The sequence below is a fragment of the Oncorhynchus mykiss genome, chromosome 20 (genome assembly GCF_057628025.1).
Source record: "Oncorhynchus mykiss isolate SJ-2025 chromosome 20, ASM5762802v1, whole genome shotgun sequence".
Classification (NCBI taxonomy): domain Eukaryota; kingdom Metazoa; phylum Chordata; class Actinopteri; order Salmoniformes; family Salmonidae; genus Oncorhynchus; species Oncorhynchus mykiss.
In genome coordinates this window covers 49,115,072-49,127,794 of record NC_143041.1, presented here as the reverse complement: position 1 = coordinate 49,127,794, position 12,723 = coordinate 49,115,072, and the positions used below count along the sequence as shown (strand labels likewise).

General features: G+C 48.2%; 1 protein-coding gene across 6 annotated transcripts in view; it reads left to right on the top strand.

Annotated features, from left to right (window-relative positions):
* The window catches only part of LOC110499567 (calpain-1 catalytic subunit), a 46,657-nt gene that overhangs the window by 15,927 nt on the left and 18,007 nt on the right, over positions 1-12,723 (top strand). For all 6 annotated transcript variants that reach the window (XM_036956415.2, XM_090213186.1, XM_090213185.1 and 3 more), the window contains 6 exons: positions 23-141; positions 8,773-8,906; positions 9,103-9,271; positions 9,972-10,055; positions 10,920-11,005; positions 11,704-11,778. In XM_036956415.2, coding sequence (XP_036812310.1) covers positions 23-141; positions 8,773-8,906; positions 9,103-9,271; positions 9,972-10,055; positions 10,920-11,005; positions 11,704-11,778 — 667 coding nt within the window. The remainder of the gene's footprint in view (positions 1-22; positions 142-8,772; positions 8,907-9,102; positions 9,272-9,971; positions 10,056-10,919; positions 11,006-11,703; positions 11,779-12,723) is intronic.

Genomic DNA, 12,723 nt, shown 5'->3' with positions numbered 1-12,723 from the left:
TCCCTCCTCCCTCCCCCATCAGGTGATTGCTGGCTCCTAGCAGCCATAGCCTCTCTAACCCTTAATGAGAGGCTGCTCCACCGAGTGGTCCCTCATGGTCAGTCCTTCCAAGAGGACTACGCTGGGATCTTCCACTTTCAGGTACAACTACACACACACACACACACACACACACACACACACACACACACACACACACATCTCCCTCCTGTCAGGTTACACACACACCTGCAGGGTTATAGCATCCTTTAGGGCCATCGGCAAGACAATTACATTACATTACATTCAATAACCTTTATTATTCCCTTGTTTGCTGAAATGATCGACCCATAATGGACCTTCTTTGAGTCCGTTTAATTTTTTTTATTTAACCAGGAAAAGCCCATTGAGACCCAGAGTCTCTTTTTCAAGGGAGACCTGGCCAAGAAGGCAGCAACAATTAATACAATACAGAATTAAAACATACAATACAACATGATCCAGCCTACAACAACAAACAAATTCAGGGTCACTAACATATCTAGATGAAGCAGGGATTCTAGACTATTCCATTCAGTAGCACTAACACATCTAGATGAAGCAGGGATTCTAGACTATTCCATTCAGTAGCACTAACACATCTAGATGAAGCAGGGATTCTAGACTATTCCATGAGTCTGGTGCACAAGAAGAGAAGGCAGTCTTGCCTAATACTGTGAATGTCCTGGGGACTTTAAGTAGCAACCACCTAGCAGACCGGGTCTGGTAACCTAGCAGACCGGGTCTGGTAACATAGCAACCACCTAGCAGACCGGGTCTGGTAACATAGCAACCACCTAGCAGACCGGGTCTGGTAACTTCAGGTGATGAAGGAGACCAGACTACAGAGTTGAACAGGGATAATCAATAGACTTTGAAGGGAAACACTTATTCAGTGACTATATTCATAGGTTACACCTCCACCATTCGGTCACGTCATTGTTATGAACGTTCTCAATGCGCCCTCCGCTATTCGGTCGCGTCATGCCATTGTTATGAACGTTCTCAACGCGCCCTCCGCTATTCGGTCGCGTCATGTCATTGTTATGAACGTTCTCAACGCGCCCTCCGCTATTCGGTCGCGTCATGCCATTGTTATGAACGTTCTCAACGCGCCCTCCGCTATTCGGTCGCGTCATGTCATTGTTATGAACGTTCTCAACGCGCCCTCCGCTATTCGGTCGTGTCATGTCATTGTTATGAACGTTCTCAATGCGCCCTCCGCTATTCGGTCGCGTCATGCCATTGTTATGAACGTTCTCAACGCGCCCTCCGCTATATTCGGTCGCGTCATGTCATTGTTATGAACGTTCTCAACGCGCCCTCCGCTATTCGGTCGCGTCATGTCATTGTTATGAACGTTCTCAACGCGCCCTCCGCTATATTCGGTCGCGTCATGCCATTGTTATGAACGTTTTCAACGCGCCCTCCGCTATTCGGTCGCGTCATGTCATTGTTATGAACGTTCTCAACGCGCCCTCCGCTATTCGGTCGCATCATGCCATTGTTATGAACGTTCTCAACGCGCCCTCCGCTATTCGGTCGCGTCATGCCATTGTTATGAACGTTTTCAACGCGCCCTCCGCTATTCGGTCGCATCATGCCATTGTTATGAACGTTCTCAACGCGCCCTCCGCTATTCGGTCGCATCATGCCATTGTTATGAACGTTTTCAACGCGCCCTCCGCTATTCGGTCGCGTCATGCCATTGTTATGAACGTTTTCAACGCGCCCTCCGCTATTCGGTCGCGTCATGTCATTGTTATGAACGTTCTCAACGCGCCCTCAGCTATTCGGTCGCGTCATGTCATTGTTATGAACGTTTTCAACGCGCCCTCGGCTATTCGGTCGCGTCATGTCATTGTTATGAACGTTCTCAACGCGCCCTCGGCTATTCGGTCGCGTCATGCCATTGTTATGAACGTTCTCAACGCGCCCTCCGCTATTCGGTCGCGTCATGTCATTGTTATGAACGTTCTCAACACGCCCTCCGCTATTCGGTCGCGTCATGCCATTGTTATGAACGTTCTCAACGCGCCCTCCGCTATTCGGTCGCGTCATGCCATTGTTATGAACGTTCTCAACGCGCCCTCCGCTATTCGGTCGCGTCATGTCATTGTTATGAACGTTCTCAACGCGCCCTCCGCTATTCGGTCGCGTCATGTCATTGTTATGAACGTTCTCAACGCGCCCTCGGCTATTCGGTCGCGTCATGTCATTGTTATGAACGTTCTCAACGCGCCCTCCGCTATTCGGTCGCGTCATGTCATTGTTATGAACGTTCTCAACGCGCCCTCCGCTATATTCGGTCGCGTCATGCCATTGTTATGAACGTTCTCAACGCGCCCTCAGCTATTCGGTCGCGTCATGTCATTGTTATGAACGTTTTCAACGCGCCCTCCGCTATTCGGTCGCGTCATGTCATTGTTATGAACGTTCTCAACGCGCCCTCCGCTATTCGGTCGCGTCATGTCATTGTTATGAACGTTCTCAACGCGCCCTCCGCTATTCGGTCGCGTCATGTCATTGTTATGAACGTTCTCAACGCGCCCTCAGCTATTCGGTCGAGTCATGTCATTGTTATGAACGTTCTCAACGCGCCCTCAGCTATTCGGTCGCGTCATGTCATTGTTATGAACGTTCTCAACGCGCCCTCCGCTATTCGGTCGCGTCATGTCATTGTTATGAACGTTCTCAACGCGCCCTCCGCTATTCGGTCGCGTCATGTCATTGTTATGAACGTTCTCAACGCGCCCTCGGCTATTCGGTCGCGTCATGCCATTGTTATGAACGTTCTCAACACGCCCTCCGCTATTCGGTCGCGTCATGTCATTGTAATGAACGTTCTCAACGCGCCCTCCGCTATATTCGGTCGCGTCATGCCATTGTTATGAACGTTCTCAACGCGCCCTCAGCTATTCGGTCGCGTCATGTCATTGTTATGAACGTTCTCAACGCGCCCTCCGCTATTCGGTCGCGTCATGTCATTGTAATGAACGTTCTCAACGCGCCCTCCTCTATTCGGTCGCGTCATGTCATTGTTATGAACGTTCTCAACGCGCCCTCCGCTATTCGGTCGCGTCATGTCATTGTAATGAACGTTCTCAACGCGCCCTCCTCTATTCGGTCGCGTCATGTCATTGTAATGAACGTTCTCAACGCGCCCTCCGCTATTCGGTCGCGTCATGTCATTGTTATGAACGTTCTCAACGCGCCCTCCTCTATTCGGTCGCGTCATGTCATTGTAATGAACGTTCTCAACGCGCCCTCCGCTATTCGGTCGCGTCATGTCATTGTTATGAACGTTCTCAACGCGCCCTCCGCTATTCGGTCGAGTCATGTCATTGTTATGAACGTTCTCAACACGCCCTCCGCTATATTCGGTCGCGTCATGCCATTGTTATGAACGTTCTCAACACGCCCTCAGCTATATTCGGTCGCGTCATGCCATTGTTATGAACGTTCTCAACGCGCCCTCCGCTATTCGGTCGCGTCATGTCATTGTTATGAACGTTCTCAACGCGCCCTCCGCTATTCGGTCGCGTCATGTCATTGTTATGAACGTTCTCAACGCGCCCTCCGCTATTCGGTCGCGTCATGTCATTGTTATGAACGTTCTCAACGCGCCCTCCGCTATTCGGTCGCGTCATGTCATTGTTATGAACGTTTTCAACGCGCCCTCGGCTATTCGGTCGCGTCATGTCATTGTTATGAACGTTCTCAACGCGCCCTCCGCTATTCGGTCGCGTCATGCCATTGTTATGAACGTTCTCAACGCGCCCTCCGCTATTCGGTCGCGTCATGCCATTGTTATGAACGTTCTCAACACGCCCTCCGCTATTCGGTCGCGTCATGCCATTGTTATGAACGTTCTCAACGCGCCCTCCGCTATTCGGTCGCGTCATGCCATTGTTATGAACGTTCTCAACGCGCCCTCCGCTATTCGGTCGCGTCATGTCATTGTTATGAACGTTCTCAACGCGCCCTCCGCTATTCGGTCGCGTCATGTCATTGTTATGAACGTTCTCAACGCGCCCTCGGCTATTCGGTCGCGTCATGTCATTGTTATGAACGTTCTCAACGCGCCCTCCGCTATTCGGTCGCGTCATGTCATTGTTATGAACGTTCTCAACGCGCCCTCCGCTATATTCGGTCGCGTCATGCCATTGTTATGAACGTTCTCAACGCGCCCTCCGCTATTCGGTCGCGTCATGTCATTGTTATGAACGTTCTCAACGCGCCCTCCGCTATATTCGGTCGCGTCATGCCATTGTTATGAACGTTCTCAACGCGCCCTCCGCTATTCGGTCGCGTCATGTCATTGTTATGAACGTTTTCAACGCGCCCTCCGCTATTCGGTCGCGTCATGTCATTGTTATGAACGTTCTCAACGCGCCCTCCGCTATTCGGTCGCGTCATGTCATTGTTATGAACGTTCTCAACGCGCCCTCCGCTATTCGGTCGCGTCATGTCATTGTTATGAACGTTCTCAACGCGCCCTCCGCTATTCGGTCGCGTCATGTCATTGTTATGAACGTTCTCAACGCGCCCTCCGCTATTCGGTCGAGTCATGTCATTGTTATGAACGTTCTCAACACGCCCTCCGCTATTCGGTCGCGTCATGTCATTGTAATGAACGTTCTCAACGCGCCCTCCGCTATTCGGTCGCGTCGTCATTGTAATGAACGTTCTCAACGCGCCCTCAGCTATTCGGTCGCGTCATGCCATTGTTATGAACGTTCTCAACGCGCCCTCCGCTATTCGGTCGCGTCATGTCATTGTAATGAACGTTCTCAACGCGCCCTCCGCTATTCGGTCGCGTCATGTCATTGTTATGAACGTTCTCAACGCGCCCTCCGCTATATTCGGTCGCGTCATGTCATTGTTATGAACGTTCTCAACACGCCCTCCTCTATATTCGGTCGCGTCATGTCATTGTTATGAACGTTCTCAACACGCCCTCCTCTATATTCGGTCGCGTCATGCCATTGTTATGAACGTTCTCAACGCGCCCTCCGCTATATTCGGTCGCGTCATGTCATTGTTATGAACGTTCTCAACACGCCCTCCTCTATATTCGGTCGCGTCATGTCATTGTTATGAACGTTCTCAACACGCCCTCCTCTATATTCGGTCGCGTCATGTCATTGTAATGAACGTTCTCAACGCGCCCTCCGCTATATTCGGTCGCGTCATGCCATTGTTATGAACGTTCTCAACGCGCCCTCGGCTATTCGGTCGCGTCATGCCATTGTTATGAACGTTCTCAACGCGCCCTCCGCTATATTCGGTCGCGTCATGCCATTGTTATGAACGTTCTCAACGCGCCCTCAGCTATTCGGTCGAGTCATGTCATTGTTATGAACGTTCTCAACGCGCCCTCAGCTATTCGGTCGCGTCATGTCATTGTTATGAACGTTCTCAACGCGCCCTCCGCTATATTCGGTCGCGTCATGCCATTGTTATGAACGTTCTCAACACGCCCTCCTCTATTCGGTCGCGTCATGTCATTGTTATGAACGTTCTCAACGCGCCCTCCGCTATATTCGGTCGCGTCATGCCATTGTTATGAACGTTCTCAACGCGCCCTCCGCTATTCGGTCGCGTCATGTCATTGTTATGAACGTTCTCAACGCGCCCTCAGCTATTCGGTCGAGTCATGTCATTGTTATGAACGTTCTCAACGCGCCCTCAGCTATTCGGTCGCGTCATGTCATTGTTATGAACGTTCTCAACGCGCCCTCCGCTATTCGGTCGCGTCATGTCATTGTTATGAACGTTCTCAACGCGCCCTCCGCTATTCGGTCGCGTCATGTCATTGTTATGAACGTTCTCAACGCGCCCTCGGCTATTCGGTCGCGTCATGCCATTGTTATGAACGTTCTCAACACGCCCTCCGCTATTCGGTCGCGTCATGTCATTGTAATGAACGTTCTCAACGCGCCCTCCGCTATATTCGGTCGCGTCATGCCATTGTTATGAACGTTCTCAACGCGCCCTCAGCTATTCGGTCGCGTCATGTCATTGTAATGAACGTTCTCAACGCGCCCTCCTCTATTCGGTCGCGTCATGCCATTGTTATGAACGTTCTCAACGCGCCCTCCTCTATTCGGTCGCGTCATGCCATTGTTATGAACGTTCTCAACACGCCCTAAAGTCATGATACGCCCAGTCATTCTGAACGGGGGCTAATGACTGTTTTGTCTAAATTACACAATAGTCGCCTGGAAATATAATTACATTGATAGTATTTAGTAGGAAACAGCTTTGTAATCAGTATCATGTCGTCAAATTTTCTTTAGACTAATGGCAATGTTGTCATTTGCTAGCAAAATTCGTCAAAAAATAGCTAGCAATGCTAACGTTAGCTATCTAAAATCATACTAATTATTTGTCTTCTTTAGAAATGTCATCGTGTTTCCAAACCACAGCAATGCACTTCAGACCAAATCTACATCAGCGCCCAATGAGGATGCAACGGGTAGAAAGTTAATTAATGTGACGAAACATGCAACCCCATGTTAAACACAGTCACAATCTTAACGTTTAGTCCCGGGCAATGACGTTATATGTACTGCAGTCATATTATCTTGAAAGCATTTCGGCTACAGCATGTTTGTTTGTCTGTCTGTAAAGAGTGCTGCTTGGTCAATTCCGACGTCCGCGTTGGCTGTGCAGTATTTACGGTGATACTGCCTCTGAAGAAGGCAGGCCATTCATACCTCTTTCACTTCGCGGAGCAACGCAGTGCTGTTGTGAAGGAAGTTGTCAAGGAAGTGAGTTTGTGTTTATACACGACCTCCCGCCCCGTCACCTACCGTCAGCCAATCATGTCAATGCGGAGCTATTGTATATGGAGCCTTCCGCATTCTTACACAATTTGGGAGGAGCGATGCAGTACAGAGCCTCGGATCAAGCATAAGTTGGCTTTAAGGGTACACTACCGCTTTCTAAATGCCCACACAAACCCTTCTCTGGAGATAGTTTAGAACGGTCTCTGAATGATCATTTACTAGTTTGTAAAGGAATGGCGCTGCTGAAGTGGGACTAAGGTCCATCACTAGACGACCAGAACAAATAATCTTGAGCTGCTTGCCTGCTGCCTGCCTGTATGACAATTCAGCAACCAGACAGACAGTCAGAACCGTGCACTAGGTCTATCTATCCGTATAGGCAGGTCAGTCACCAGACAGACAGTCAGAACCGTGCACTAGGTCTATCTATCCGTATAGGCAGGTCAGCAACCAGACAGACAGTCAGAACCGTGCACTAGGTCTATCTATCAGTATAGGCAGGTCAGTCACCAGACAGACAGTCAGAACCGTGCACTAGGTCTATCTATCCGTATAGGCAGGTCAGCAACCAGACAGACAGTCAGAACCGTGCACTAGGTCTATCTATCAGTATAGGCAGGTCAGTCACCAGACAGACAGAAAGAACCATGCACTAGGTCTATCTATCAGTATAGGCAGGTCAGTCACCAGACAGACAGACAGACAGACAGACAGACAGACAGACAGACAGACAGAACCGTGCACTAGGTCTATCTATCAGTATAGGCAGGTCAGCAACCAGACAGACAGACAGAACCGTGCACTAGATCTATCTATCAGTATAGGCAGGTCAGTCACCAGACAGACAGACAGACAGACAGAACCGTGCACTAGGTCTATCTATCAGTATAGGCAGGTCAGTCACCAGACAGACAGACAGACAGACAGACAGACAGACAGAACCGTGCACTAGGTCTATCTATCAGTATAGGCAGGTCAGTCACCAGACAGACAGACAGACAGACAGACAGAACCGTGCACTAGGTCTATCTATCAGTATAGGCAGGTCAGTCACCAGACAGACAGACAGACAGTCAGAACCGTGCACTAGGTCTATCTATCAGTATAGGCAGGTCAGTCACCAGACAGACAGACAGACAGACAGAACCGTGCACTAGGTCTATCTATCAGTATAGGCAGGTCAGCAACCAGACAGACAGACAGAACCGTGCACTAGATCTATCTATCAGTATAGGCAGGTCAGTCACCAGACAGACAGACAGAACCGTGCACTAGGTCTATCTATCAGTATAGGAAGGTCAGTCACCAGACAGTCAGAACCGTCCACTAGGTATATCTATCAGTATAGGCAGGTCAGTCACCAGACAGACAGACAGACAGACAGACAGACAGAACCGTGCACTAGGTCTATCTATCAGTATAGGCAGGTCAGCAACCAGACAGACAGACAGAACCATGCACTAGGTCTATCTATCAGTATAGGCAGGTCAGCAACCAGACAGACAGACAGAACCGTGCACTAGATCTATCTATCAGTATAGGCAGGTCAGTCACCAGACAGACAGACAGACAGACAGACAGAACCGTGCACTAGGTCTATCTATCAGTATAGGCAGGTCAGTCACCAGACAGTCAGAACCGTGCACTAGGTCTATCTATCAGTATAGGCAGGTCAGTCACCAGACAGACATTCAGAACCGTGCACTAGGTCTATCTATCAGTATAGGCAGTTCAGCAACCATAAAGACAGTCAGAACCGTGCACTAGATCTATCTATCAGTATAGGCAGGTCAGTCTCAATCCACAAGAACGCTGCCCTTTTAGGTAGCTTTTTAAGGAAGTCACCATTGTTTAAATTGAGACCTACCCTACGTTTCAGGAGACAGCTGTGTTCAGTGTTTTGCTATCCAGCTGAAGTTGCTATAAGTAAGAAAAAAACATTCTGTCTCTCTGTCTTCAGTTCTGGCAGTTTGGTGAGTGGGTGGACGTGGTGATTGATGACCGGCTGCCAACGAAGAATGGAGAGCTCATGTTCGTCCACTCGGCCGAGGGCAATGAGTTCTGGAGCGCCCTGCTGGAGAAGGCCTACTCCAAGTATGTCAACAAAGGCCCTTGGGTTGCGTCCCAATCGGCGCTCTGTTCTCTATGAAGTGCACTACCGTTAACCAGGGCCCATGTACAAGTAGTGTAAACACTCTGTCATATAGAGTCTATCCTTGTCTGAAATATGTTACTAGTTGATAATGCTGACCTGATACGTGAATGTGTATCTCTGTGTCTCTCCCGTCAGGCTGAATGGTTCCTACGAGGCTCTGTCTGGAGGCAGCACCACAGAAGGTTTTGAGGACTTCACCGGTGGTGTCTCTGAGATGTACGATCTCCGGAAGGCTCCACGGGACCTGTACAGGATCATCAGCAAAGCCCTGGACAGAGGCTCATTGCTGGGCTGCTCCATCGACGTGAGTCCCCCTTCCCTGGTCCTCCTGGTACTGCGGTCCTGGAAGACAGCCAGGGGACAGTTAGTTTGATGTTCCTACATTTTAAAAATATTGGCCATGTTTTGTTATAATCTCCACCCGGCACAGCCAGAAGAGGACTGGCCACCCCTCCATAGCCTGGTTCCTCTCTACCCGGCACAGCCAGAAGAGGACTGGCCACCCCTCATAGCCTGGTTCCTCTCTACCCGGCACAGCCAGAAGAGGACTGGCCACCACTCATAGCCTGGTTCCTCTCTACCCGGCACAGCCAGAAGAGGACTGGCCACCCCTCATAGCCTGGTTCCTCTCTAGGTTTCTTCCTAGGTTTTGGCCTTTCTAGGGAGTTTTTCCTAGCCACCGTGCTTCTACACCTGCATTGCTTGCTGTTTGGGGTTTTAGGCTGGGTTTCTGTACAGCACTTTGAGACATCAGCTGATGTAAGAAGGGCTTTATAAATACATTTCATTTGAAACAACATCATCGTGAACTTGCATGACATAGTGTAACTGATCGGATTTAACATCTTAACCATTATAGAGGGGGAAATATCTCATTGCAAGAGTGTGGTTCCTAATCAGCTCCACCACAATAGCATAAAATAGTCAATTCATCCAAATAAGATAACAGTGATTCAGATGCATCATGGATATTGTATTCTTCTAATGACATCTTGTGACTACAGATCACCAGTGCCTTTGACATGGAGTCTGTCACGTTCAAGAAGCTGGTGAAAGGACATGCTTACTCAGTCACCGGCCTGAAGCAGGTAGGTTTATACCTGGCCAGGAACCCTGGTTCTACCGGGGTCTTACCTGTCTCTACTGTGTTGTCAGTAGGTAGACTGTGTCTCTACTGTGTTGTCAGTAGGTAGACTGTGTCTCTACTGTGTAGTTAGTAGGTAGACTGTGTCTCTAGTGTGTTGTCAGTATGTAGACTGTGTCTCTACTGTGTAGTTAGTAGGTAAACTGTGTCTCTAGTGTGTTGTCAGTATGTAGACTGTCTCTAGTGTGTTGTCAGTAGGTAGACTGTGTCTACTGTGTTGTCAGTATGTAGACTGTGTCTCTAATGTGTTAGCAGTAGGTAGACTGTGTCTCTACTGTGTTGTCAGTAGGTAGACTGTGTGTATTGTTGTTGTTAGTGTGTAGACTGTGTCTCTACTGTGTTGTCAGTATGTAGACTGTTACTAGTGTGTTGTCAGTAGGTAGACTGTGTGTATTGTTGTTGTTAGTGTGTAGACTGTGTCTCTAGTGTGTTGTCAGTATGTAGACTGTGTCTCTAGTGTGTTGTCAGTATGTAGACTGTCTCTAGTGTGTTGTCAGTATGTAGACTGTGTCTCTAGTGTGTTGTCAGTATGTAGACTGTGTCTCTAGTGTGTTGTCAGTATGTAGACTGTGTCTCTACTCTGTTGTCAGTATGTAGACTGTGTCTCTACTCTGTTGTCAGTAGGTAGACTGTGTCTCTAGTGTGTTGTCAGTATGTAGACTGTGTCTCTAGTGTGTTGTCAGTATGTAGACTGTGTCTCTAGTGTGTTGTCAGTATGTAGACTGTTTCTCTAGTGTAGACTGTGTGTATTGTTGTTGTATGTGTCTGTGAGTGTTAGTGATATCTGTCCACCCCTGTCCTGTTGCAGGTGGACTACCAGGGTCAGGTGGAGAGGCTGATCAGGGTGAGGAACCCCTGGGGACAGGTGGAGTGGACTGGGGCCTGGAGCGACAAGTGAGTCTCCACTACCTCTACCTCTAACCCTTACATGAACACTGCTATAACCGTTTCTTCCCTTAGTTTCCATCTCAACCCTCTAGGTGGTCTCCGTTTCTTCCCTTAGTTTCCATCTCAACCCTCTAGGTGGTCTCTGTTTCTTCCCTTATTTTTCATCTCAACCCTCTAGGTGGTCTCCGTTTCTTCCCTTAGTTTCCATCTCAACCCTCTAGGTGGTCTCCGTTTCTTCCCTTAGTTTCCATCTCAACCCTCTAGGTGGTCTCCGTTTCTTCCCTTAGTTTCCATCTCAACCCTCTAGGTGGTCTCCGTTTCTTCCCTTAGTTTCCATCTCAACCCTCTAGGTGGTCTCCGTTTCTTCCCTTAGTTTCCAGCTCAACCCTCTAGGCGGTCTCCGTTTCTTCCCTTATTTTTCATCTCAACCCTCTAGGTGGTCTCCATTTCTTCCCTTAGTTTCCATCTCAACCCTCTAGGTGGTCTCCGTTTCTTCCCTTAGTTTCCAGCTCAACCCTCTAGGTGGTCTCCGTTTCTTCCCTTAGCTTCCAGCTCAACCCTCTAGGTGGTCTCAGTTTCTTCCCTTAGTTTCCATCTCAACCCTCTAGGTAGTCTCTGTTTCTTCCCTTAGTTTCCATCTCAACCCTCTAGGTTTTCTCTGTTTCTTATAAGTGGTCTGTTCTCGTGTCCCTGTATGTGTCCAGTTCTCCTGAGTGGGATGAGTTGGATCCAACTGAGAGAGAGGACCTGCATCTACAGATGGAGGATGGAGAGTTCTGGTAGGACTGGGCTTACTGTAATTTCATCAGATAGTCATAGTGCTGAGTGGGTTTACTGTAATTCCATCATCTAGTCATAGTGCTGAGTGGGTTTACTGTAATTCCATCAGCTAGTCATAGTGCTGAGTGGGTTTACTGTAATTCCATCAGCTAGTAATAGTGCTGAGTGGGTTTACAGTAATTCCATCAGCTAGTAATAGTGCTGAGTGGGTTTACTGTAATTCCATCAGCTAGTCATAGTGCTGAGTGGGCTTACTGTAATTCCATCAGCTAGTAATAGTGCTGAGTGACTCTCACAGTTCAAACCTGATATTTTAATCCAATGTTTCGGCCTCCATCGGGCTTCATCAGAAATAGGCAAACAGCTAATAACAATAATAATAATAATAATAACTAATTACATACACTACCGTTCAAAAGTTTGGGGTCATTTAGAAATATCCTTGTTTTTTAAAGAAAAGCAACAAAAACATATCATAAAATAACATCAAATTGATCAGAAATACAGCGTAGACATTGTTAATGTGGTAAAGGACTATTGTAGCTGGAAACTGCAGATGTTTTAATGGAATATCTACATAGGCGTACATAGGCCCATTATCAGCAAACATCACTCCTGTGTTCCAATGGCACGTTGTGTTAGCTAATCCAAGTTTATCATTTTAAAAAGGCTAATTGATCATTAGAAAACAATTTTGCAATTATGTTAGCACAGCTGAAAACTGTCGTACTGATTAAAGGAGCAATAAAACAGTGTAGTTGTAGACTAGTTGAGTATCTGGAGCATCAGCATTTGTGGGTTCGATTACAGGCTCAAAGTGGCCAGAAACAAAGACATTTCTTCCGAAACGCATCAGTCTATTCTTGTTCCGAGAAATGAAGGCTATTCCATGAGAGAAATTGCCAAGTAACTGAGGATCTCATACAATGCTGTGTACTACTCCC